The 25,617-nt window shown below is 52.8% G+C and overlaps 10 protein-coding genes and 1 non-coding gene across 11 annotated transcripts; 4 read left to right on the top strand and 7 right to left on the bottom strand.

Moving 5' to 3' along the window:
• Positions 1-34: 34 nt before the first annotated feature.
• Positions 35-2,955, bottom strand: B0H65DRAFT_468587 (uncharacterized protein). Its single transcript, XM_062826965.1, has 4 exons — positions 2,546-2,955; positions 2,355-2,464; positions 1,411-2,288; positions 35-1,354 (listed from the first exon to the last, which is right to left on the bottom strand). Exons 1-4 carry the CDS (start codon positions 2,699-2,701, stop codon positions 420-422), a joined length of 2,079 nt encoding a protein of 692 aa, XP_062680336.1. The 5' UTR covers positions 2,702-2,955; the 3' UTR covers positions 35-419.
• A 162-nt stretch (positions 2,956-3,117) lies between these two features.
• B0H65DRAFT_222779 (uncharacterized protein) lies at positions 3,118-4,086 on the top strand. Its single transcript, XM_062822074.1, has one exon. The coding sequence runs from the start codon at positions 3,309-3,311 to the stop codon at positions 3,921-3,923; it is 615 nt and encodes a 204-aa protein (XP_062680335.1). The 5' UTR covers positions 3,118-3,308; the 3' UTR covers positions 3,924-4,086.
• Positions 4,087-4,125: 39 nt separating this feature from the next.
• On the bottom strand, positions 4,126-4,805 carry B0H65DRAFT_222763 (uncharacterized protein). Its single transcript, XM_062822073.1, has one exon. The coding sequence runs from the start codon at positions 4,745-4,747 to the stop codon at positions 4,328-4,330; it is 420 nt and encodes a 139-aa protein (XP_062680334.1). The 5' UTR covers positions 4,748-4,805; the 3' UTR covers positions 4,126-4,327.
• Positions 4,806-4,819: 14 nt separating this feature from the next.
• B0H65DRAFT_t336 lies at positions 4,820-4,908 on the top strand. Its single transcript has one exon. It is a non-coding gene; the product is annotated as a tRNA-Tyr (tRNA).
• Positions 4,909-5,602: 694 nt separating this feature from the next.
• B0H65DRAFT_549741 (uncharacterized protein) lies at positions 5,603-6,694 on the bottom strand (the record flags this gene model as incomplete). The annotated part of the gene is made up of 1 exon (XM_062829681.1): positions 5,603-6,694. The coding sequence occupies one exon, from the start codon at positions 6,692-6,694 to the stop codon at positions 5,603-5,605; it is 1,092 nt and encodes a 363-aa protein (XP_062680333.1).
• A 1,506-nt stretch (positions 6,695-8,200) lies between these two features.
• On the bottom strand, positions 8,201-10,765 carry B0H65DRAFT_589576 (heterokaryon incompatibility protein-domain-containing protein; the record flags this gene model as incomplete). Its single annotated transcript, XM_062831038.1, has 3 exons — positions 10,328-10,765; positions 9,081-10,246; positions 8,201-8,972 (listed from the first exon to the last, which is right to left on the bottom strand). Exons 1-3 carry the CDS (start codon positions 10,547-10,549, stop codon positions 8,201-8,203), a joined length of 2,160 nt encoding a protein of 719 aa, XP_062680332.1. The 5' UTR covers positions 10,550-10,765.
• A 225-nt stretch (positions 10,766-10,990) lies between these two features.
• B0H65DRAFT_509622 (heterokaryon incompatibility protein-domain-containing protein) lies at positions 10,991-13,565 on the bottom strand (the record flags this gene model as incomplete). The annotated part of the gene is made up of 7 exons (XM_062828334.1): positions 10,991-11,076; positions 11,107-11,195; positions 11,552-12,298; positions 12,320-12,330; positions 12,363-13,043; positions 13,157-13,306; positions 13,359-13,565. The coding sequence occupies 7 exons, from the start codon at positions 13,563-13,565 to the stop codon at positions 10,991-10,993; spliced, it is 1,971 nt and encodes a 656-aa protein (XP_062680331.1).
• Positions 13,566-15,484: 1,919 nt separating this feature from the next.
• Positions 15,485-17,121, top strand: B0H65DRAFT_222597 (uncharacterized protein). Its single transcript, XM_062822071.1, has 3 exons — positions 15,485-15,643; positions 15,793-16,077; positions 16,150-17,121. The coding sequence occupies exons 1-3, from the start codon at positions 15,631-15,633 to the stop codon at positions 16,767-16,769; spliced, it is 918 nt and encodes a 305-aa protein (XP_062680330.1). The 5' UTR covers positions 15,485-15,630; the 3' UTR covers positions 16,770-17,121.
• A 9-nt stretch (positions 17,122-17,130) lies between these two features.
• Positions 17,131-18,938, bottom strand: B0H65DRAFT_589573 (uncharacterized protein). The gene is made up of 3 exons (XM_062831037.1): positions 17,690-18,938; positions 17,451-17,591; positions 17,131-17,376 (listed from the first exon to the last, which is right to left on the bottom strand). The coding sequence occupies exons 1-3, from the start codon at positions 18,755-18,757 to the stop codon at positions 17,305-17,307; spliced, it is 1,281 nt and encodes a 426-aa protein (XP_062680329.1). The 5' UTR covers positions 18,758-18,938; the 3' UTR covers positions 17,131-17,304.
• A 480-nt stretch (positions 18,939-19,418) lies between these two features.
• Positions 19,419-20,728, top strand: B0H65DRAFT_222576 (uncharacterized protein). Its single transcript, XM_062822070.1, has one exon. The coding sequence runs from the start codon at positions 19,646-19,648 to the stop codon at positions 20,582-20,584; it is 939 nt and encodes a 312-aa protein (XP_062680328.1). The 5' UTR covers positions 19,419-19,645; the 3' UTR covers positions 20,585-20,728.
• Positions 20,655-23,958, bottom strand: B0H65DRAFT_222635 (pectate lyase superfamily protein-domain-containing protein). The gene is made up of 7 exons (XM_062822072.1): positions 23,462-23,958; positions 23,338-23,409; positions 23,203-23,276; positions 22,661-23,150; positions 21,604-22,603; positions 21,466-21,533; positions 20,655-21,390 (listed from the first exon to the last, which is right to left on the bottom strand). The coding sequence occupies exons 1-7, from the start codon at positions 23,538-23,540 to the stop codon at positions 20,873-20,875; spliced, it is 2,301 nt and encodes a 766-aa protein (XP_062680327.1). The 5' UTR covers positions 23,541-23,958; the 3' UTR covers positions 20,655-20,872.
• Positions 23,959-25,617: the final 1,659 nt, after the last annotated feature.

Genomic DNA, 25,617 nt, shown 5'->3' with positions numbered 1-25,617 from the left:
TGACTCCCACTCTCTCTTGTGTCCCCCAATCTCCCACGTTCTTGTCCCCTCTCGGAGCATTTTGACGAGACATTGCGGGCGCCCACGGGGTACAATGTCCCGATCTTGGTCACGGTCTCGGTTGATTTTTGTGGTGGGGGCCAATTCATACTCCAACTCGGAGCCTTCCTCCTTTTCCATCACGTCATACGAAACACCTCCAAATCCTCGACCACTGTCAACAACAAGCCACGAGTCAGATTGATGCTACATGCTCTTCATTGACTGCGCTAAATGGTCAGACTCATTAATCCGTGGTATCGTAACACATGCTCCCAAAAGCCAAAAGCCCCAAACTCCACCGAAATCGTGTCCAAGACCTTTCCATGCATGTTTCTTACCCTTACCCACTCCCTTCAGCCTCGCGGTTTATTGACATCCTACATCGCCTTTCCAACCTCAAATCCAGTTCCTCCCGCAGTATTTCTTTCCGCTTCCTGTCCCTCTTCCTCTACGCTTGACTCGGCAATGGCAACTTCCGGAAAGTAACTTAGCGTGTTGGGATCCGCAGCAACACCATTGAAGCCTTGTGCCGGCATTTGCTGATCCGTCTGGCCCCCAGCATCCAAACTCGAGCTCGGCTGTCCTATCAGCGTAAAATCGGTATCAGCCCTTAAAAGGTTAGCCGGATGAGGCGCCAGCTTCTCATTATCGGGAACTGTCGAGGATCTCGATGGCGGAGATGACGTGGAGGACTCATACACGGAAACCACTGGCGTCGACTTAGTGTCCTTCGTGGTGATCTCAGGTTCTGCCTTTGATAAGGGCTCCGGCTGAGACGGTGAATCATCGGACGGCGAGGGTTTGCTCGGGCCAGGCGCATTCGATGCCGGAGCAGGACCAGGACCGAAAGGAGTGGAAGGATTCCAAGGAAACCCTTGAGATGGAGGCACGCTTCCGTTTCCAGGGCTCGTCATCGGAAACGCTCCATATACAAACTGCGCCGGGATGATAAAATGCGACGGCGTTACTTGCTGTGGTGTCATGGATGCCCAAGCGGGTGTTGCCATCGGCGAGCCAGTCGGTGCGGCCTGGACAAAAAACGGAGCGTTGCTCGAAGAAGATGGGTTGGCGAACATGGTGTACATCGGAGCCGGCGACCATGGCGTTTGGGAGTTCATCCCATAAGCCTGGCTTCCGCTTGCTTCGGATTGCCTGCTGAACGTCTCCTTCTCGTGGACCCCAGGCTGCTTTCCGTTGCCGTTGTTGCCATCTTCAAGTCTGTCCGAGCTGTTTCTTGCTTCATCCAGCTGTTCTTGAAGGTCCTCGATCTCCTCACTTTGTTTGTTCTTCAACTTCCTGATTGTTATGGCCTCTGGCAAAGATATTAGCTGACGAGCAAACCGAAAAGACGGACACAACGCCACTTACCACTCAACATCTGCAAAAAGGTAAACACGGTAAGTGTCATCATCAGAAGAGGAACAAGCTGACCAAAGGACTTGGGGTCGTTCTCCGGGTTGGTGCCAAGATAGAGTTGGATCCACCCTGATCGGTCCACCCAGCGGCGAAGCATCTCAATGTACTCGGAAGAGGAGACCATCGTGTATGCCGAAATTACCAGGCCAGCCAAGAGATACACGCCATAGACCTGTCCACCAATACGATGCACCCACTTCAGCTTCTTCTGCCCTATTAACTCCACCAACCACTTGCAAAACTTTTCCCGCTTTCCGCCATTCTCCCGTCCTGCGCGAACGACCCGACCAAGCGTAACGATGTTGGCAAGGACGTAGTACAGGACAAGAATGACGAACGGAGTCCATCCGGTGATGCGGTCGCCCACCTTGAACAGTCCGGCTCCGTGGAAAGACTGCTCCAAGGTATTTCCAAACTGCGCAGCGCTCCCTTGGAAGCAGGCGGCTGGTAGAAGGAGGGTGCTCCATTTCTCGTTGTCTTTAGGAACCTGGGTCGGAAACGCGAGCTCAGACCCTGGGGCGGCCTGGGTAGAAAGAAGAATACCCGTCGCAAGGTACAATAGCGCCGTCGCTACCGTCCGGATTGCAGCTACCCAAGGGTGCTCCCAGTAGTGCTTGGACACAAGAAGGGTCAGCAAGTGCGTGGCGCAGGTGATCAACAGCATGTTCGAAATAATATTGTAGTGGTAGGCCGAGATGGAGCAGGCTTTGGCGAAGCGCATCGTGATGGCGTACGCGGCTCCGGTGAAAATCTGCTGATCACTACACGAGATGACGAGCATCTCAAAGAAGCCGCCAATGCTGAGCTGCCATCTTTTGTTTTCCTTCTCTCTGTTGAGCAGGCGGTTAGCAACCTCACCAGCCGCGAAGCGCTCCGTCCGTTGAGGTACGACTTACTCTTCTGTTATTCTTCTTTTAAGCTTTGTCAGCTTGGCGTAGTGCCACAAGACATGCAAGAAGGCTATAAATAACGAAAACCCCGTTGTGACGACAAAGGCTCCGATGATCTAAAAACACGGAAACGTGTAAGCTTGTGTCCACATACAAGTTGTACAGGGAAAGGGCCCATCGACTCTGGGGAACCTTACACCGATACCCGCAATATCTGGATCTGGGTTAAAGTCTCCGGGTCTGTTTCCTCCGACAGATATCACGGTCTGGTTGTCGGGTGCGTAAACTACAGAACAATTTATCGTGACTCCATAGTGCGCAAGGCACTGCGGTACTGAGGTATAGGCGCCCATGTTCACCGCTGATCAGGAATCCGGCCTGATCCTAGGACGGCAGCTGGGGCTTGGATGTCGATGGATGATCGAAGCTTATAACCTCGAAAAACCCAGTGATGGCCGTGAAGAAAGGGATATGCACAAACTTCCCAAGGGCGAGAGCCCAGCGTGGGCTTGCCCCTGAGAGAGGGCTCTGGAGTTTTAAAGCCCATCCGGTCTCTCGAGTCCAGAAAGGAGAACCAGCCCCCACATGCGGCTGCTCCGGTCGAGATGATCCTCTGCTTGGCATTGGTGCCACGAGGGTCGCAACAGGGCCTCTTTGGGCTCCATAATTCCAGCTGAGAGCCGACCAACTACAATGCGACATTTCACCAAAAGCATGCGGTTTACGGCGTCCGCAGTAGCTCTGCCGGACTGTCTGCAACTGGTGATCAACTGGTGCTGCAAGAGATTTGTCTCTCCAGAGGGCCGGGCCGAAAGTTTTTTGGCCGGTGGCCTCTCCAATCAACTGAATCACTAGTGTACAAGGGACTTCGCTGCCAACCAGGAAAGCAAGCTACACTACTGATAGCTAGACTCTCTAGAGAATAGGAAAAGAAGGGCTGCAATAAACCAGTGGCTGGGAATGGAGCTTTTGTCGATCTCGACCTTCTCCCTCTTTTTCTGGCGGCAGAAGCACATGCAGCTTTCGACATTTGGATTTGCCCATCCATCAGTCATCACAGATTCACAGGTTCTCACGAATCGCAAAACTCCAATATGCGCGGATCGTGAGTCGCATGAGGGTCGCATGAGGTTGTGGCAGTTTTGGATTCGATTCGAGGCCCGTTCAGTGCGCCTCTCGCCTGGGCTTTCAGTCGACGTCCACTCGATAAGAAAGCAAAATTTCCAATCTCCTACTCAGTCTAGACCGGAATTGATCCCGTGGCCTATCCATCCATCCATCCATCACCCAGGCTTCCCCGCCGATCTGAAGAAATCAGCTATCGTCAAAAGCGCCACCAACCGCGGACCATGCTCCGGTTCTGGCAATTTGGGTAAGGCTGTCGGGACTCGGCGGACCCAAGGGAGGGTCTGGGTTCTGGGTTTCTTGACTCTTCTCTTGAGCAATTCAGGCAAGTCGTTCGATCGGGCCTTCGAGGGTGTCGGGGTGTCAAATGGCAATGGTGTGATGTATGGTGGAAATGAGATATGTGACTCCCAGTCGCTCTCAAAGGCTTTCCTAAGACCCTTTACATAGAACTTCACGACAAGCCCTATCAAAACCCGGGAAAGCCCCCTCCCTCCGTCAGAGACGGAGACATCTTCGGATGCAGAACACTGGCCGTTGAATGGTCAAGACAGTCCAAGTGGGTGGTGGAGAACCAATGTGTGTCGACATGGTCTGTATAGAGGGCTGAAAGTTGAGAGAGTGGTGATAAACGCAGTATCTGCAGTGTGTACGATGTAAGATTCACCCCGTTTTGCCCGCTATTGGTCGTTGAGAAGAAGTCTGGACATGATGGGCATCATTGACAAGGCAAGTCTCAAAACACCTGCACCGCGGGACCCGCAGGACTATAGATCTGCGTGTGAGACATGCTGCTACAGGCTGGGACTGCTTGGGACTAAGCGAGTGGCTTCTTTTTTCCGTGAGGGAATGTCTCAGAGAAACAGTTGACGGTAGGGTAGGTAGGTGGGAGGAGCGGTGGTGGTGTCTGCCTTGTCTACTTGTGCTACGGGAGGTGGGCGGTGGCGGGAGTCGGCACACGTTTGTTGGGGGTTTGGAGAATGATAAAAGAGAGACGGAGAAAGAGAAAGTTCTATCCTTCTTGTGAAACCTAAGCAAGGTGCGAGGAAGGTCTGGAAACGGCCGTGTGAATCCTGAGGTGTGTCCGGGACAGTGGTTGATACTTTGGTGCACAAGTTACCGGTGATTTTCTTTTCTTCGAGTATCTCAACAACCCCGAATAGAACAAAAACTCTCAAAGCCCTCATATACCTTACGATTATCTCGTATTCCGTTTCAGTGGTATGCTGTACTAAACTCAACAGCAAACATAAAGAATCCCAGCCTCTTGTCATCAACAGTGCTTGTGCGCACCGGCGTACTTAGGTAGCAATTCCCATTCCCCACTTCAACAAATCATCAAAAATCCCCTTGTGGTGTAGTTGGATATCACGTTCGGCTGTAATTGTCTAGATTGTATACCGAAAGGTCACCGGCTCGATTCCGGTCGAGGGGACATCTTCTTTTTGCATTTTTTTTTCTTTTGCATTGTCGTCCGCAACTTCTCGCGACGGTCAAAAGCATTGGCGATTTTCTTTTGGAGCATCTTGCTTTTTGCCAACTTCAGTCACTGTTCGTTGAGTTGGGAAAGATGAATCTGTCGTTCACAATACCGGCATCGTCAAGTGTTGGGTTCGCGAGGTGTAGCGCACAGGCCGCTTCTACTTTGCGCAGCGTTGTTTCCATTTCCATCTCCTCTTCCTGTCCATTCTTTCCCCTTTTCCTTTTCCAACTTCCCTTCCCACCACCCAATCACCACCATTCAAGAGTTTTCAATCCGTCACCACGCGAATCGCAATGTCACACCCGCTTCAATCACGTCGCGACCAAAGATTGAGAGAAACCAATGCTTTTCTTCTGCGACTCGCGCATTTCTATACTGTCTGAAATCCGGCTATCGATCAAGCGACGTTTTGTTTCCTTTCTATCTCACACTGATTGAAATCTATCGCAAATCACGGCATCAACTGAACTTTTCTGTCCCACCAATCTCGATCAATCCTTCCATGTATTCCCCTTCCATGTTCAAGTGAACCAATCATTCCATCGATCATCCATTCATTCATCTGCCCAAATACCACACTTCCTCCTTTCAGAAATCCTATCCTTCCAAACCCCCCAACTCTCTCACTCAGGCATAAGCCATAAGCTTAGCAGCAAGCAACCGGCTTAACCATATCAGCATTAGGCCTCGGCACCATCGGCGTCTGAGGACGAGGAATAGGATCGAGGTCATCAAGGCACTCATCATCGGAATCGTCGCTGGTAACCGGGACTAGAGGAGTCTGAGGGCGAGGAACGGGCATCTCATCATCTCCGTTGGGGTGGGGAGTAGGAGGGCGGGGAGCGGGCTTGGAGTCGCCCTCGCCGTCGCTGTTGGGGACGGGGACGAGAGGGGTTTGAGGGCGGGGGATGGGATCCAGCTCATCGGAGTTAGGGACGGGCACCAAGGGAGTCTGGGGACGGGGGATAGGATCGTCGTCGAGGCACTCGTCGTCCGAGTCGTCAGAAGTGACTGGGACGAGGGGAGTCTGGGGACGAGGAACGGGCATTTCCTCGTCAAGGCACTCGTCGTCAGAATCGTCGCTAGTAACCGGGACTAGGGGAGTCTGAGGGCGAGGGACGGGCATGTCATCATCGAGGCACTCATCGTCGGAATCGTCAGAAGTAACAGGAACGAGGGGGGTCTGGGGACGAGGAACGGGCATCTCATCGTCGAGGCACTCGTCATCAGAGTCGTCGGAGGTGACCGGGACTAGAGGAGTCTGGGGGCGAGGGACCGGCATGTCATCGCTGTTGGGAACCGGGACTAGAGGGGTCTGCGGGCGGGGGATGGGGTCCAAATCGAGGCGGTCACCGTTAGGGTGAGGGGTGGGAGGACGAGGAGCGGGCTTGGAATCGCCGTCGCCGTCGCTGTTGGGGACGGGAACCAGAGGGGTCTGGGGACGGGGAATCGGGTCGTCATCAGAGTTGGGAACCGGGACCAAGGGGGTCTGAGGACGAGGGATAGGATCGTCCCTCTTCATGGGGCCGAGTTCGAAGCCACAGTTGTCGGGCTTGTTGGGACCGGGGCTGCCGGGACGAGGCTTGCCGGGTTCGAAGCTACAGTTGTCGGGCTTGTTGGGACCGGGGCTGCCGGGACGAGGCTTGCCGGGCTCGGCGGAGGTGGTGTAGTCCGACTCCGGATGGTACGCCTTGAGAGAGACGTGGGTGAAAGTCTGGGTAGCGACGCAAGTAGTCATCTTGATGATGTTTTGGTAGTTGTTGGTTGTTGGCTGTGGGTTACGGTTGGGTTGTTGTTAGCTTTGGTTGTTGTAGCGGTGTTGGTGTGAAAGTGTGAATGCTGATGGTGATGAGGAAAGGGAAGACCAGAAACAGGTCGGGAACGGTTCGTTGTATGCACTTTCGAGGATCCGCAGACTGTCGACTTACTGGCTCTCGGGTCTGCGCAAATCTGAAGGTCTGTCGATGCAGCGTGTTCACCGAAGCGGACCTTGGAAGCAGCATTGTTGTGCCGACATTGAGAGATGATTCACGAAAGTGTTTGCCGTCTGATCTTCCACGACATAGTCCGGTGTCAGCTGCACCAACATCACGATGGGCTTCGGCGCCGACGACACAAGTTTGATGAAGAAACATCCGCAGCTGTGCCAAGTGTTGGCCACGGGTGCCGGATGGATGATTCTTCGGTACAGCAATCTTCGGCAACGGATCCGATCGTTGCTTCATTGTTGGCTCCGGAAGTTGTTCCCTTGAACCAGCAATCGAGTGCAGAATACTCGAGCCAACAATGTCATGATCAACGAAGTATCATCGACCAACACCAAACGCACTTCCCATGTTTCGACACGTTGGCAAATCCTCAAGACATCAAGAGAAAACACCTGAATCATTCGAGTTCAAAAAGGACACTCCCAGCAAACACACATCCACAAGTCTGGACCACATAGCTAACAACTCTGACGCAGCAGTAAACGCTGATTCAAACCTCGAGCAGGCTTCGTTGTTTCCGATCTCCGACACAAACCGAACGTGGTTTCCAAATTTTTCGAATCGTCACATCTATCAGGCACTCCGATATTTAGGAAGGAGCGACCGCGTACCCATGCTGACGTGCGCATCATCATTTCCTCGCACACACCCACCACCACCAGCCCGAACGCTTTCCTAGCACCATTGACATACTTTCTCCTTCAAATTCATGGAAGAGCACACTCGTCCCCTTTACGTCGAGGGTTGACTTTGAGGGGTGGCTTTGACGCCTGCCTGGAAAGGGGGCGAGCTGTATCGTAGACGGAGAAGGAACCTGCTGGCCCAAAAGGAAGCGATCGTCTCCTCAAGGAAGGCACGGCAGCCAGGCCAGGAAGGAGGTCTGGCCTGGAATCAAATCTGGAACCCAGACTGGAAGCCAGGACGGGGACGAATGGCCATGTATATGTTCTTGGCTCCCCCAGCCTTTTGCCTTGATTAAGCTCTTCCCTTCTCCAGAACAATGCACTTTTCTCAATCTTTGGCCTGTTCTGGCTTTTTCCCTTTAGACTTCCCGCTTTACGGATCTCACCCAGGCCACTGGGACCGAATACTGTCATATACCGGTGGTGATTATGGCTAATGGGAGACATCAATACGGATGGCCCTTGACCATGACCCGAATTCTGGTGAGTGAACTTTCCCCTTATCCCGAGGGCCTGACTCCCCGGTGATACCCTGTTTTCCACCTCTGTGTACCTTGCTTCCTCAGCACTCCATCAGATAACAATGATAGAATGCTGACCATCCTCATGCAGCTCCACGCACGGCAACCTAGGCTTGTCCAAGCCTCTTTGCACCTCTAACACCCTCCTCTTCATCGCGTCTCCCGCCACCACCATGATCCCCAATCTCTGATACACTCCCTTCTCCCTATCGACCAACTTGAACAGCAACATGTACATATTCCCTCCCGTACTCCTGCCCCCCGTCTTAGCCACCATGCTAAACACCAACCCCTCCTCTTTCTCCCTCTTGAAATCGTCCTGCACCACATCCAAACAAACCCTCGGGTCCAAGATCCCCGGGTTCGGCAGCGCCCCCTCATCAAACATACTAACCCCCTCCAACTTAACCATCCACCAAAGCGCCCCATCTGTATCAGAAACGCGCACAAGCTCCGTCTCCAACAACCTCCCCCTCAAGCGCAACCAACCACCCGTTACTTCCCCCGTCTTATCCTCCGTTAAATAACTCAGCTGCACATCCTCCACTCGTATCATGAACAAGTGATCCTGAACTTCTGTTGGTAAACCGGGTACCAAAGGGCCGTCAATAGATGCCCAGGACCAACTGGGTGCCCTGTATCTTTCTGGTCGTTTTGTTGCCGGTTTCGCTCCGAAGTATTGAGTGGAGGTGTTAACCCAGAGGAGCTCCGCCTCTAGCCGGTGGCGCCATAGACCGGCCAGATAGTCGTCTCTCTTTGCTAAAGATTGGAAAAGCTTGGCGAGGCCGGAGATGGCGATGAGTTTATCTGAGGGGAAGGAGAGGCTGGTTTTTGTGTATCATTGAATCAGACGATACCATAACATATAGACATGCAGGTTGGCGTCTGAAGGTTTTTGTTCCTTTAACATGTAACTAAGGTCCCGCTTGAACCCTGCCTCCTCCCCACTAATCATCCGCGACGGTAAATCACCAAATGGAAAAGCTTCGCAGGCTTCCGAACAGCGACACTCCCAGAATAGCTGGCGGCGGCCGAAGTGGAGGACACGAGGCGCGAGCACGCGTTCCTGGAGCACCCAGGCGCGGGTGTTGACGAGCGCCTGGGAGACTTGGTTGGACCAGAGGGAGAGGTCGGTGAGAGTGAAGGATTCGATTCTCGTTTTGGGTCTGGTCTTTGCGGTGTATGCGAGTTTTGGGAATACGAGACGGGCCACGATGGAGGACGGGAGGCAAGAACTCGACTGGGAGGAGATAGAGGAGACTGAGTATGGAGAGGCAGGGACGAGGTTGAGGTAGATTGTCTGCGGGAGGATTTCTTCCTCTGGGTTCCGAGGCTGGCTGAAAAGCGTATCGGAGCAGGAGGTGGCGTCGGCGGCGGAGATATTGCAGAAGGAGTTGGAGTAGACTTTTTGCATCTGGCTGGCTTCTTGGTGCCAGTCAGTTTGGTCGTCCTTGTCTTGAAAGATGCACAAGGCGTCTATCCAGATGTAATTCACGCCGAGATGGAGGGCGACATTGATGACTTCCTGGAAGAGCTTGGGCATTGACGAGAGAGATATACCTCCTCTCAGGGATGGATAGGTTCTTTTGTTGAGCATCATCTTCTCCTCATCGGCGAAGCCCCAACGGTGAGTGAGGGTCATGTAGGGGGTAGTGGGCTTGGTCTCCTTGGTCTCTATCAGTTGGACAGTGCCTGCTGTGAAGTAAAGAAGCCGTGTGGGGAGCCAGGTGACTTGATTGGCATAGATTTTACACTGAGCGTGGTGGGCAACGCAATTGTTAACCCAACTCTTGGCTAAGTCCAAGGAAGCAGCTGTGGTAAGGCCAAGTACCGGACGAGTAAGGGCTGACTCCGGTTCTTCGGTACGCTCCAAGAAAAGTTTCCTCAAGCGTTTCCTACGTGAGGATCTTTGAGCGATTGGTGGCTCAAGGAGGAAGAACGTTTGGGTCAAAATCTTGGGAATTTCACCCAGAGGTCCCGGCGAAAGATAAAGACGTAGGCAAATTGTATAATCTTGATCATATCCAAGGTGTGCCGAAGGGGTCGTCACCCCAATACTGGCAACAGACACCGACTTGGGATCATCGTCCCAAACCCGCTGTTTCCAATCAGTACAGAATTTCCCAGAGAGAGAAGTATAAAACAACAAGTACAGTATAGATAATGAAGCAGTTCTCACATTCATCCATGTATTCTCCCAATCCTTACGTTCACCAGGTTTTAGCGACTCCCACATCGCTGTACAAACATAGCACTTTTGTTCGAGGGACGATTTGAAGCTTTCGATATCCCCGTGATGAGATGCATCTGGAGGACCCTTTGGGTATACTCGGGCTGACGAAGGGGACCTAGCGAGGCTGATGAGCAGTTCGAAGGTCTTCTTACAGACGGAACAGATCATGATGATGTTGTAATAGTTGGGCAAACCAAGAGGTATTCCCGCAAAAGGTAAAGAGAGGAAAAAGAGAAGAAAAAAAAGCACTTTCTCTCTTTACGACGTTAAGTGAAAAAGTCGTTGGTGCTTCTGCATTGGTACAGATTGACGCGATGTACGTGATGACAACTGAACAGAGAGAGGTATGTAGCCGACAGTGGTATGCTGCTGATATAAATTAATTTTAATCGTTCAGTGAGAGTCGCTGTTGGAAGCCTTTGGGAGGGGTATCAACTTCACTTGGTTCATACACGTGTATTTGCGTATGATCCTTGCAACTCACCACTCAGCTCCCCGCGCTTAACCGCCCCCTGTTTGGCGAAGCTAACAACCTCTACCGACCTATAAACCACAAGCTAAGCGCCGCTGTGGACTACTTTGGATGCACTCTATAAATGCCCAAACACTTCAAACCACAAGAAAAGAATGCATCCCCTCGCTAAACTCAACACACGGCACCCGCTCCCTCTCCTTCTTCCTCTCCCCATTTACATCTGCACGCATCATAGACAGAACCAACTGACAATTCTCATCATATCGCTTGAAAATCCCCAGCCGTTCATACACGCCCCTTTTTGGGTCCAGCAATCGAAACAGCAAAATCGCCATGAGACTTCGTTGCGTGCCGATTCCGTAGTTCCCACCCTCAAACGCCTTGACAGTCGCCAAGACTTCCCGAGAATTGAGCTGACCACAACTTTTTGGCAAACGGACCTTTGAAACGAAAAGAACAAGAATTCATTTGCCCATATCTCCACCAAATGAGGAGATGAAAGAAAAATGATTGTAGATTCGACATCAGCATGCTTGAAACTAGTAATAGAGTAGTCTTTTTGATGATATAATTGAGTTTCTTGATTTTCGTCTTTCGTTTCGATGGTCCGTTTGTCAAAAAGTTGTGGTCAGCTCAATTCTCGGAAGTCTTGGCAACTGTCAAGGCGTTTGAGGGTGGGAAAGGCTGTCGTCCACGCTGGCATGGCGAAAATTTGTTGGGCGGCATTTTCCCGCTCAAAGTTTTCTTGAAAATGATTGAGGGCTACGGGAAAGCCGTCCTTGAAGGGCTCCCGAGCCAGAATGAAGCGCTCGACGTAGCGGGTGACGCCCTCGAGCTCGACGCCTTCGATGCAGACTTTCCAGTAGATCTCTGGCTGTTCGTGTGTTGTTTTGATGAGTTTGGCGGGCATGAGGATGCCGCGGAGACGGATGCGGCCGGAGAGGATGTCGCCGGTTGGATCGCCGGTTGCGTAGGTGAGGTCTACGTTCTCGACTTTGTAGAGGAGGGTTTCGTAGTATCGTACTGGGTCTCGCGTGCAGGCGCGGTCGATTGAGGCCCAGGTCCAACTTGGAAGATGACTTTTCTTAACAGTTGGGAGAAAGGCAAATCTTGGCTGTGAAGAATGGCGAAAGATTGGTTGCCAAAGTAACTCGTGTTCGAGGTACTTGCGCCACATGCCGGCAACGTATTCGTCGTTAATGCGTGCTTGTATTATCTTGGCCAGACCGGAGCAGGCGACAAGCTTGTCGCTTTCGAAGGTTAGTTCGCAGGCTGTGTAGGACTCGACCAGGCGAGCCCAAAGGTGGTATAGGTTCAGCTCGTCTCCTTTTTGCTCTGTGTATGAGAATTTGGTGTCGAAGAATAGGTCGTTATCTTTATACATTGTGCGTCCGGCTTCACTTATTCGAGGATGGAGCCCGTCAGGAAATATTTCAGCCGCACTATGCTCGCATCATTCCCACATTAGTTGTTGCTTGCCGAAGTGTAGTATACGGGGCGATAAACACGCTCCTGGAGGACCCAGCCTCTGGTGTTTACCAGTGCTTCGGTAACCTCTCGCCTCCAGAAGGTTGGATCGAAAATCAGATATTGCTGGCGGGCAAAAATCGGAGTCCCATCATCGCGACTGCGCTTTAATTCAATGACTGGAGACGCAATGAGACCCGTGTTTCGTGCATTTACCAGAGATTCGGACCAGCTGGTGGCATCCGCGGCCGATAGGTTGCAGTAAGAGTTGGTATAGACCTTCTGCATCAGGGAGGATTCTCGCTGCCAGTCGTTGTTGTCATTATCCTGGAGGATACAAAAAGCATCGATCCATATGTATCGTAATCCGAGTTGATGGGCGAAGGTGATGATGTCCTGGAATAGGCGCGGCATCGATGCCAACAAAATTCCCTTGGTTAACGTTGGATAGGTAGCTCGAGTCAGGATCACACGCTCTTTATCCTCATCCGTAAAACCCCATCTATGAGTGACTGTCCCGTAGGGATTAGTTGGCATCTCCTGGGCGGTGTTGATCAGACGGATTGTTGTCTCCAGGCGCTCGTTTTGCTCGATGCTTAGGAGACGGGTCGGACGCCAGCCAGTGTCTTCTTGGCGCGAATTACATCTTTCGTGATTTTCAACACAGTCCTCCAACCATAACCCGGCTAAAAGCAAGGAAAGGGGAGAGGCTGTGGTGGGCTGAAGTGACGAAAGAAGGTCATGATCGAGAGATGCTCACATGGTGTTAGTTAAAAGGCTTGTTGCAGGGCGACTGATTTCTTACCGTCTACAGGTTCCATGTAAAAACGGACAGTGTAGGTGGCCCGTCTCTGTGTTGGCAAATGGCAAAGTATGTTTATGTCGTAGCATTCGCTCTGTGGTTGCCCCTTCCAGCCAAGCCCCCTCAGACCGAGCGACGTCACGACAAGGTCGCAGTCGTCGTCGTCTAGAGACGGTTGATACTAGTTGCCGGTCAGTTCTTTCACTGCTCAACGGCTCAATAAGTTGTTTTACCTTGTCCCACGAACTTTTGAAGGTGGGCCAGCAGTTCGGGACTACCTCCAATGTATTCCAAACCAGGGTGCACAAATAGCAATCCTGCTTTACCGAAGCACTGAAGCTGTGGACGGTTCGATGATGGTGAGTGAAACGGATCAGCCCGTCCGGCTTGAATTTGTCGATAGCCAACTGGAAGGTCTCGATACATGTTGGACAGATCATGGTAGTTCTCGACTACTGTTCGGGGAGGCAGCTTGTTCCCTCAAGTTGCGAGCACTTGAGTTGACGATAAACTCTGCAACTGCATCACGCCCGAGACTTGTACAGATTGATTGGTCCGCATGCATCTTGCGTCAGCTAGCACTTGCAGTCATGTCTGCGGCGTTGAGCAAACAAGTGCTGACATTGAAGTCCGTCTTGAACCCTAACCCTTGGATATCACTGTTGAGAGTTCAGAGGTGACTTCAGTTGGAAGAGAAACGTCATGTCATTCGGGATTTCAAGCGGTTCTATCGCCGCTTGTGATAGACGCCCATTTCCACAACGGATGGATGACGATCTTCGAAACTGCCTTTCTTGTTTTTTCTAGGCGAATCCGGGGAGAGGGTACCGAGGGAGAAATAAGATTACAAGCGACAACTAGCGAGGACTAGCCAGGCAGATGCGGAGGAGCAGCGGAGAGAGCGAAAGTTGAGGATGGATCTGGTAAAGAAACAACGTGGCTCGGGGAATTGGCTGTGGTTAGCCTGATTCTCGGTTATCGAGGAGGGCGATCGAGTCATCCAGAGAAATGATGTGTGTCCACTTGTTTGGGAAGAGGCAACTTGATCCGTGATGATGATGTTGGTGTTGTCACGATGTTGGAATCATCTCCGCTGTCGAGTATTTTTAGAGCAGAGGAAGCTTCCACTTTCAATGTTGGGAAATGGCTGTTTGCTTGCTGATGTGGCCCAAGCTCTGGGCCTGCAGCCTCTCATCGTCGGCCACTGCAAGGTCGGCTTTTGCAGGTGCACGGGTCACAGTGCGGGGTCCACGCTGTAGTCGGGTGGATAATGATTTTATGCTTATCCATAAGCGGCTAGCCTGCGAGTTTCATGTCATGTCAGTGGTCTGGGGACCTGACAGTTTGCATCGTCCAGTCTGATCTTTTTTGGAGGGCGATTTGTTTCATGAATGGGGGAGAAGAGATGGATATCCCGTCGTCAACGTGAAACGGCGAAACAGAGGTTCAAGCATTCCACTTCCAGCAATCCAGCTCGAGTAATTACTACTGTAATACCTGGTGCGGGTGGGTTGTTTACCTCTACGTGTAATAAAAGTGAACTGGACCTACAAATTCGTAAACGCCCGCCCGCATCCTCCCTGGCTAATCTCGCTTTCCGGGCGCTAATCTCTCTCAACCGATCTCTTGTCGTCCTCGTCCCCGTTCTTACTTTTTCCAGAGGACATTCTTGCGTCTTTTCTCTTTTTCCTCTTCTCAACAAAAACACACCCACAAACATCCAAAAGGCCAAGTTTGACGACGCCCATTCTCATCGCCAGCTACAGACTGTCGGTCGTCAACTTTCCAGTCTCAGGTGTGTGTTTACTATTTACTTAGTATGATGTTGTATCGCGATAAGCTTCCCTCAGCCCCTTCCCTCTGTTGCGACGCGGTACCTCTATCCTCTACTCTAGTCGATGCGGGCAGCCCAGCCATTGGCAGAGCGCAGAACATGTGCCACGGGGTGTCACTGGGTGTCACTGCTGGAACGGTCCCCAAATAAATAACGAGCCACTCATCGCCAAAGGATGCTCGTGGGAAGCTTGTGTCTCAACGTCAGATGCAGACCCTCGGAGAGTCGGAGGGCAACGAGTAGTCAAGTCGCATTGCATCCCAAGTGGAGGTGGAAGAAGCCGTCCCTCTCTCTCACTGTCTCTTCAACTCCCGCCCGTCAAATCAGCTTCAGTTCCTCAGTCCCAACAAGGCCCCCCAACACATCCATCCATCATTGACGTGCAGTGCGCCATTGATTGCTTACCCTTAATACTTATGTCTCCCTCTACTCCCACGTTGGCCCTTGGATGGCGTTCCATATTTAGCCTCACTTTCCCGTTTGCCTGTCCTCGTCATTTGCTCCTTCATTCCTCCCTCCCGCGTCATCCGCTGCTCCATCTCGACAACATCAATTAAGTTTAGGTATAACCTCACCATTCATCCACTAACAAAACATCCAGTTTGAGTATACTATAGATCTTGTTCCTCGCTTTCTTGGATTTCCACAAATCATCAGAATCAACCGTCAAAATGCCAGGTGTTCGTAAGTTTGCCGCGTCCATATTCCACCAGCTGGCTTTTCCCATCGCAACGGCGACGACGACGACAACGACTCGATCTACAAGCGAACACCCGGGGACCAGTTGGCGACATGAACCACGAAACCAGACGGCTGACATCTCGCTGCCATAGCTTTCGACGCGTTCACCAACCTGAAGGCGAAGCTCAGGGCTGCCTTCAAGAAGCCCACTGAGAAGAGGGCGTCCAAGCCCGTCGACCATGCTAAGCCTACCGAGGATGCTGCCGATGCTGCTCAGCACGACCCCGTTGCCGCTGCCGCTCCTCCTGCTCCTGTCGAGGACGCCAGCAAGCCCGCCCCTGCTGCCGCCCCTGCTCCCGATGCCGTCGAGCTAGCTGCCAACGAGGCCCCTCAAGAAGCCCCCAAGGAGGCCGCCAAGGAGGAGACTCCCGCTGCCGGTACGCTTATACCCGAAATCCGCGCGCCCCAGCTTGACCCGAGCAAGACATCTAACCATACATCACATCCAGCCCCCGCCGCCGCCCCCGTCGAGGTTTCCGCCGAGCCTCCCGCTGCCAAGGCTGCCCCCGTCGAGAGCGACGCCCCCGCCGTCGTTGCTGCTCCTGCCGAGGAGAAGAAGGAGGAGGAGGAGGAGGAGGAAGCTGCTGCTGCTCCTAGTGAGAACACCCCCATTCCTAGCGTAACCCCCGCTCCTGCGGTAGAAGCCCCCGAGGTGGCCGCTGCCCCTGAGGTCGCTGTTCCCGAGCAGAAGAAGGAGGAGGAGGTTTCTTCTCTTCCCGAGGTTGTCAGCAGCCCCTTCGAAATCCCCGAGATCGCCGCCCCCGAGTTTGCTGGTGCTCCGGTCGCTGCTGCTACCGAGGCTGCCGCTGTGCCCGTGGCCGTCGTTGATGAGAAGGAGGCTGTTGCTGTCCCCGCTGTTCACGAAGTCAAGAAGGTTGTGGAGGAGGCTTCCGCTGCCCCTGCTGAGACTGAGACTCCTGCTCCTGTAGCTGCCGTCGCCGAGCCTCCCGCTGCCGTCGCCGCTCCCGCCGAGACTGCTGCCCCCGCCGTTGTCGCCGCCCCCGCCGCCCCCGTTGCCGAGGAGAAGGAGGAGGAGAAGAAGGAGGAGGCTGCTGCTACCACCGCTTAAACGACATGATGACTGGATCATTATGGATTTCGATACGCGCGAGTGCGACACAATGTGTTTGAAGGCGGGGTGCGATTAGCCGGACTTGAGTTCGAATGGAGTGTACGGCGGATTTGGATGGGCTTGGCTATACCGAGGATGAAAACGGAGGGAGGGAGGTCGAGGCGTTGCAGGATTGGACCGGGATACGCTCTGTTTCGGTGTCCCCTCATGTGTTTCTACGCTGTCATGTTTCGGTACTGCGTCATGTTGGCGGGATATGTGTTACCGACGATACCAGGGTCTGATTCCCTTTTTTAATTAGTTTCTGATACCCAACTATTACTTGTCACCTATTTACGTTCACGGAGACATAGTCGTTCTGTGTGGGGTGTCGACTGCCGTTGAGGTGAGTATTATTTCATTGTCAGTAACCAAGGCGAAAACCAACTACAACAGGGAACGGTTCCATATCCTGATATCAATCGCTATCCAAAAATCGCGTGGGTCGAGTCCACAGCATAAGAAAAAGGGTCATCCTCTCGAGCGCCTTGTTTCAGGCCTCTTCATCTTCTGAATCGTCTTCATCACCAGGATCAGGCATGACGATGCGATTGAGGTGCGTCACCTACAGCCCGCCCCAGTTAGCAATGGTCTGAAAACAAAATTCGCAAATGTGAGCAGGGGGATGTCGGCACTTACAAACGGAACCATAGCCTTGATAACATTGAGCACCTGCTCCTGCCCACCTTCTGATGTAAAGACAGAATCAGGTAGCTTCTTCCCCACGGTGAAGTTGCGCAGCTTGAGCAGCTCTATGTCTCTATGCTCAGCATCGAAGCCCTAAAATTCAAGATATCCCGTTAGCTTTCCCCCTTTCACATGCTCAACCGATCGCGTAAGACAATACCGCAAACAGACATGTAGGAAATCGGACTTACCTTGGGTTTAGTCTTCAACGCATTCTCAGCATTAGCCGCACAAAACGCCTTGATAACCGCCCTCTCTTCATCCAGTCCATCGTCGTCCTCCTCCACATCCTCATCTTTCTTCCCCCTTCCCTTCTTCTTCTTCCCCTTCCCCATCCCCTTTTGTCCCGTCTTCTCCTTCGCCCCCGCACCACCGAGAAACGTCTCCTTAAAGGTCTTATCCATCAAAACCTTCCTCCACCGTCCCGGCCTCTCATCAATACTACTCCTCAACCTCCCCAACGCTGGTCCATCAGGATGCCACAGCCCTCCACCCACAAAACACTTTCCCGGCTCCACATGCACGTAATAACACGCATACGGCCCCTTCCTCCCCGTGCGCGACCAACTCGCGCTGTAATGCGGTTTATACGGCGTCGGATCCTTGCTGAAGCGGATATCCCGATAAATGCGGAAGTTGACGTCTCTAAACGGCAATTCGGGGATGGTTGGGTCACAGGAGGAAATGATCAGGTCGGTGAGCGACATGGCGTAGGATTCCCAATCCGATAAAGAGCGGCGGTATTCGGCGTCGTGGAGTTTGAGCCAGGAACGTTTGTTGTTGGCGCGCAGGTCGCGGAGGAAGTGGAGGGTGTTGGGGTGGATCGTGTTTGGAGAATAGGCCACACCATTCAGATCACGTAACTTGGGGATAGGGATGAAAGTGACTTTGGGGGAAGCGGCTTCGTCGTCGTCTTCTGATTCTTCGTTATTGTTTTTGTCATCGTCATTTTGGGTTTCCGTAGGTTCGTCGTGGTAGGCGTCTTCATCGTCTTCGTCTCCGTCTTCGTCGGGATCGGCTTCTACCTTGGCCTTCTTTGGTCGGCCGCGTTGGCGCTGCTTGGCTGCTGTGGGTTTGGCTTTGGATTTGGCGGCGGCGGAAGCTTCTGGTGAGTCGGACTCGGAGTCGCCTTCAAAATAATGGCTTTTCTTTGCGGAGGAAGAGACGCGCGTTGAGCGGCGGCGCGAGGAGTCGGGTGTTGAGACTGCATCATGGTCGTCATGCGCGATGGCTGCGGCTTTGCGTTTGCGGGGTGGCATTGTTGCTTGGTTTTCGGATTTCAGATTTCTGTCTTTCTAAATGAGTTCTGGGTAGGAAACAAGAAACTCCAAAAAAAAAAAACATTGAATTGCCAAGTTCAATGGACGATTTATGTCTTTGGTATCAGTTTACTTGACCACTGAGTAGGTTATGACGTCGTTGGAATGGACAAGGCAAACGCGATCGGGGGGCGATTTCAATTGTTTGTTCGCGTCGCAGGATCGCGAGAGCACGTGGCTGACTGCAAGCTTATGTCATCGCCATCTTCTTTCCCGTCTTTCATCTTTTCTTCCCTTCCGTCCCAATTTCTCATCATCCAGCAGATATCAGACGGCATTATTGATATGGGTTTGCGGATGCCTGCTTTGACATCAAACGTTATCTTCGACAATTCAGATCTACAACTTGGACATCCACCATGAACCTCGAACATTGTATGGCCTTTTGACGCTCCAAAGTCAACACTCTGTTGCAACGTTGTATCAGATACCACCTCACGACGTTCTAAACTCGTGGAGAAGGGAGCGGGTTGGGGTTAAACATGCCCCGAAACTCCCCAATTCTCCTCTTATCTCCTCCTCATCGTCTCTACCACCCAGTGGCTTTACCCCACACGATACCCTCGACGAGGTTACACGATGTCTTGGCCGTTCCCCAACTTATCCAGACTCGGATGAAGACGGCCTCCAACTCGAGCGGGGTTGACTAACATCTGCTAGTGGTTGCTTTCCGCTCCTTGAAATATCCTTCGGTAAGAGGAAGACAGGTTTTTTAACTCTCACCACAACTCTTCTTTGCGTGTCCTACCTTGATTCTCGAGTGTTCACCATCAACAAACTCATCACCATCATCACCAGTCCTACCAGCCCACTTCACACTTGTCCAACATGACCGAACCAACAACCTACCCCTCCCCCCTCCTCCGCTCCCTCCAAGAAAACGGCTTCGTCGTAATCCGCTCCCTCCTCAACCCTCTCGAACTCTCCACCCTGCGCTCCGCCGCCACCGCCGCCACCGCCCTCGCCCGCTCCGGTTCCTGGCCCTACATCCGAACCGTAGGCAAACAATTCCCTCCCTGGCCCTCCTCTCCCCCCGCCGACGGTTCAGGAATCTGGGGCGTCCAACACCTTTTACACCCGGACCTGCCCCTACCCAAGGAATCCAAAGACGCCTTTTTGAAGCTGTACTTCTCCCCTTCCATCCTCGCCATCGCCAAACAACTCCTGCCCCAAGGAACAACGGACGATGACCTGGTGATGGAACTGTTTAACATGCTCGTCCGTCCTGATAGGGAGTTTGCCCTGAGCTGGCATCGGGATGATATACCCGCTACTTGCTCAGCGGCAGAGGAGAAGGAGAGGTTAGTTCCGGCTACGGAACCAAGGTATCATACCCAGTGGAATTTGAGTCTCGTCGACAACGACACCAGTCTCATCCTCGTTCCCAAATCGCACACGCGCCCGCGCACAGACGCTGAGCGCGCAGCGGATTTGTTTGAGCCGAATATGCCGGGTCAGCTGGTTGTGGAGCTGAATGCGGGGGACGTGGCCTTCTATGATAATAATATCTTGCATAGGGGGGTGTATTCGAGCAAAAAGGAGAGGACGACGTTGCATGGGAGTGTGGGACATGTGAATGGCGCGCAGAGCGGGAAGAGGGCGAGGAATGTGTTGCAGCATGGGGTCGGGGAGTGGGTGGAACGGTGCGATTTCTCTGCGTTGGGGGAGAGGGGGGAGGAGGCGAGGGAGAGGGCGGAGGGGATGAGGAGCAGGTTGGTGAGGATGGGAGCGGAGAATAGGGATGTCGGGTTTTCGCTTGATGGTTGAGCGGAAGGGGGATGGATTTGTAACGATGGCGAGGGGTGTTTATAGCGAAGCAATGGTATTTGCGGTTTCTAGTGAGTTGGTTTGAAACCAGAAATCAGGGAGATGCCACCGGTCCGGTAATCAAGAACAATTTGATATGTATAACCTAATCCTCCAAATGTCCCAGCCTAAAAGTAGTCCAACGCGGACTGCGAAACTCTTTAATACCACTCACTCACAGGGACTTACTCCTTCCCCAGGCAAACCCAATCCATCCTCACAAACTCCCCATTCCTCCTTCACGCCCATTCACCCACTCTTATAAACCCCCACCGTACTCGGGAAATTATTCACATTATCCGCGTACCACGCCACACTGACCCCATTCCTCGTCAACATACTCTGCGCCCCAATCGTATTCAACCCATAAATATTCACATTCGAAGCGCTTCCCTCAATGCTCGCAATCCTACTCTGACACGTCTGCCCCGCCGCAAACGTCGAGCAAGTAGTACTGTAATCGCTGAAAAACGAATACAAGCCCGCTCCATACACCAATATATTCTTGGAGTTGAGCACCCTCAAACCCCAGGCTGCTGCGCAGTTTCCTGATACTCCCGCACAGGAAGAAGAGAAGTTGGGGTCGTTGAGGGAGGAGACCGCGGGGAAGGGGACCAATGCGTTGGGGGTGGGCTGGAAATAAGGTGTTTCGGTCTGGATCATGCCCATGAAGATGTTTTGGGTGGAGGAGAGCTGGTATTGGTAGAGGACGTGGTGCTCGGATCCGGTGCCGTAGAGCCAGAAGGTTCCGGTGGTGGATTCGATGTCTGAAAGAAGAAGAGGAATGAGTTAGGGGGTCTGGTGTTGAGGAAAGAGGGAAAGAGGGAAAGAGAGGAACTTACAAAGACCACGCCCGCTGTAAAGAGTAATCTGCGTATTCGCCGCGTCATCAATATCATGGTCGGCGGTCCTGTTAATCATCACACCTTCGTCAGCTTCTCTTCACATCTTTCTTCCCCCGGAAACAGGCATATACTCACCACAACCAAACATTCTCCATATACAACCCGCTCGCCCCCTTGGTGACATGCATCGCCATAAACGCCACGATACACCCCTGCCTCACCGTCGGGTTCCCCGGCGTCTTCAGACACTGCCCAACCTGCTGCTGACTACCCACAAACCCTCCAATCCTCGTATGCACATCCCACATTCCGCTGGGGCTGCTCGCCGGACTGGCCAAGTTCCACTCGATCAGCACCGCGCCCGCCTGTGCGTTCTGCGTGGAAACGATAAAGTCGCTCAGCTCCACGGTGCCCGCCTGTCCGCTGTAGCTCCCCACTTGTAGGACTGGCTTCGGGTTGTTCATGTCGTTGAAGAAGCTGTCGGCCGACAAGATGGTGGCGTAGGACTCGCCGACGATCTTGGCCCCCGGCGGGATGAGGATCGTCGAGGTGACGCGGTACAGCCCGTAGTCGAGGTAGAGCACTTTGCCCTGGGCGACGGCGGTGTTGATGGCGTTTTGCACGGCGGCGGTGTCGTCGGTTGCCGCGTCGCCCTTGGCGCCCGAGGCGCGGACGGAGATGAATTGTGAGGCGGAGAGGGTCTCGTATTGAGGCTTGGAGCGCGTGTAGTAGCGCCCGTTGGAGGCGAGGAGGCTGGCGGGGCGCGGGTTGGGGGTCACGGCGCCGGCGAACTCGACGGGGCCCGAGGGGGTGTATTTGTGGCCGTTGCCCCAGGCGGTGATGGTGGTTGAGCCGGTGGAGCCGGAGAGGTAGGTGCCCTGAGGACCCTTGACGGCGATGGGGACGTTGGTGAGGGCGATGTTCTCGAGGACGAGAGTGCCGGCGGTGTCGGGAGTGCTGGTGGTGGTCCACCTCGTGGAGATGGCGACGGGGGTGTTGGTGAAAGAACTGTCGAAGACGGTGATGGAGCCGGTTTCTATCTTGCCGCTGCCGGCGGTGATGTCGATGCCGATGCCGCAGTTGTTGATGGATAGGCCGGAATAAGTCCAGCCCCAGTCCCAGAGGTGATAGATGGCTGGGGAGTGTCAGCAGATCATATCAGATTGCAAGGGAAACGGTATAATAAGCGCACCTGTCTTGCAGTTGTTGAACTTCAAGTTCCTCATTGTAAACTGCTGATTACCCATTGAAGCACCAGTGGCACCGCCATTGAAGGTCAAGTCTGTGACAAAACCACCGCTGCCTTCCTCCATGAACAAACCAACATGGACGACATTGGATACCGTTGGCATGTTGAAGACGATGTTCTGCAGACTTGTCGCCTGTGAAGTTGGCCAGTGAATACCAGTCGCGGCAGTGGCAGGAGGGATATTCCTGGTATCGATAACAAAGTTGCGGATTTGGCGGAAGAATACGTTTACAGCCTTCCAGTTCAGGTTTTGAGTGTAATAGGGATTCGCATCGATGAGACCAAAACCAGCAAAGTTGGCCGTGGCCTTGAGTGTTGGCGGGGAACTCGCATCTCCAATCAGCTGAGTGAAGTATGCTGGTTTGATGGACCCGGAGATGAGGTACGTTCCGGCAGGAAAGTAGACAACGGCTGGGGTCGTGGTGCTTGAGGTCTTTAAACTTTCGTTAGGACAAGCTTCTTGTGATGAGTTGGGCAATGCTTACACAGCCCTGGTTGCAAGGATTTCCGGCAGTGATGGCGGCATTGATAGCATTAGTATCGTCCGTAACACCATCTCCTATCTCCGTGTTAGACATCCTTGTGGGTATAACTCGGGGAACACTTTCGGCTCAACATACCCTTTGCTCCATAATCCTTGACATTTCGAAAGACTGGGTATCCAGAGGGGGCGAAGGGTGCATAACCACGATCTAGTCTTGTTGTTAGTTTTGGAAGTAAGTAGGAGTAAGTGAACCTTCGTACGAGCAATGTCCCCCATCCAATATGCATCGACAGCAGATGCTAAGCCGGCAACAGCCAGCAGAAGGGTGCCAAAACGCATGGTGAAGGTTCGACAGCCGCGGCTGTAACGAAACGAAGACCGGATATCTGTCTCACTGGAGCACAACACGATGAAGAAGCACGAGCTTGTGTTATCCCTAGCACGCGGGACGACGGCTCATATATCTGATTTCGTGAGGAATGTCGATCTTCAGCAGACAACCACGTGTAGCGGGAATGTTGAGAGTGTCTCCGAACCCCCTTGATGTGGAACCCACCAGTTTTTATATGAAAGGGGTGGCAACAACAGGAAGCATGAATCCAATACCGCTTTTTTTTCGTTCAAATCGGAATTATCTAAACGCGGGGACTAGGCTCAACGCAGTCTAAGGCATGAGCTCTTGCTCGATCGGCTTCTGCGTGTCACTTGCATGACAGACTTGCCAGTCGCTCTGAATGGTTTGTTCAACTTACCGGCCCCGGTGGCCGCCTTGCTTGCAGGTGCTTCCCCGATCTACTAGACCGTAAGGGGGATAGGATAAATCCGGTTTGAATGAAAAAAAGCAGTATCACCTCGGAGTTGCTGGATAATACACCACCTGCCTACTTGGTATGGGTGAGGTACGTGACCTGAGTGAAGTCCACGATCCATCCATCACAAAGGGCCGAATGACTACGCCACATGTGTTTTCCAGGACACACTAGGAGAAACAAGACTTGATCTCTTCACGGCAGACCATCCTCTTTTGGAAGAGTCTCCTACGTACCTGGCCCCCGTCAAGGTGAAGGGGACGATGTTCATTCGCGTAGTTATCCTCCTCGGGCCGCCACCACTACCGGCGTCTACCACCGTCTCCGCAGAATGGAGGCTCGTGAGCAAGGGTCAGCTGAAGGACTTTACTGATCCATGACACGCAGTGAGGTGCCCATCTCGAACTCTCCCAAGCCTTTTGCTCTGAGGACTAGTGAGTAGGAGGATGATGAAGCAAGCGGCGTAGTAAGACAACGCCCGTCATGAGGTGGCGTCTGGGTTTGAATGCCTCTTGGACATATCCGGACATTAGCGAGATCTTGGAGGGCAGCATGAAGGGGATGGAAAATCCGGGGAAGCTTGATATTGAAGCAAGTGATAGGGAGCTTGACACACATGGAAATGTAAGGGGTAGCATTGCTTCCATATCCCGATGAATCCCGTGCTCTGATTTGCTGGCCGCGAACCAATTGTCTTTTCGGACTAACTACTTGTATTCAGTGCAGCAGAATAAGGCCGGATGTTACCACTTGGTAACGTCTAGTGACCAAACCCCGCGATCCGGTACTCTGTCGATCCAGATTCATTGATTTAACGTCTGGGCCCGATGGATGCAGGTTTGTCGGTACCGGTGACACTGGGCATGGGCTCCACTGATTTCGGAGATGACAGTTGTGGGCTCCAACGGCACCTGATAGAGCAGTGGTTGGATACAGAGCGTTCCGTGACTGTTCTAGCACTGGTGACTGGGATCGTGTAAGTCGACGCTTCTGTCTGGGTCCCGAAAACAAGTATGGACGTGCTTGGGTTCCATCTGGCTAGCACCGGGGTGATTAACGTGGTGGGTAACCTCAGACAAGGCGCGCCAGTTGTTACGTCCGATCTGGAACCATGGACCAGCCGGAGTGCGCGAGATCCTGCCAGGAACCACAGAGAGAAGGCAGTTGTTTAGTGTGCGAGTGTTGTCTTTGGGACCGAGTTTGCCTTATAGTTTTGTCACCTCATAGCCTTTGTATCTCTTTTGCTTTTGGGGTGACTCTTCAGTTCTGTAAGTGAGCCTCAGTACCAAGCTTGGGTTTCCTATGCAGGCAGTGATTTCGCTTGCAGAAGGCAGCTTGTGTAACATGTACTGGAGATAGACTCTGTCGAGAGATGATCCATGTCTAGACTAGATGTCAACTAGCTCATGGATTCTCAAGCTCCGAGTCATTTGATGGCGGTCGGATAACATAATATTTAGAGATTTGGGCACTTGGCTGTAAAAAGTTTGGCTTGCAGAGCCGGTGCATCACCTGTCAAAGTTCATGCTTGGCGGTCGTTCCAGATGTTGGCTGTACTGGGAAGTTGATGTACGAAAGTGTACACTGACATGTGGTCGAGGCCTTGA

This window comes from Neurospora tetraspora, assembly GCF_033439725.1.
Source record: "Neurospora tetraspora strain CBS 560.94 chromosome Unknown B0H65scaffold_5, whole genome shotgun sequence".
NCBI classification, from domain to species: Eukaryota; Fungi; Ascomycota; class Sordariomycetes; order Sordariales; family Sordariaceae; genus Neurospora; species Neurospora tetraspora.
Note: the sequence above shows the minus strand (reverse complement) of the source record. Positions and strands in the feature narration are given on the sequence as shown.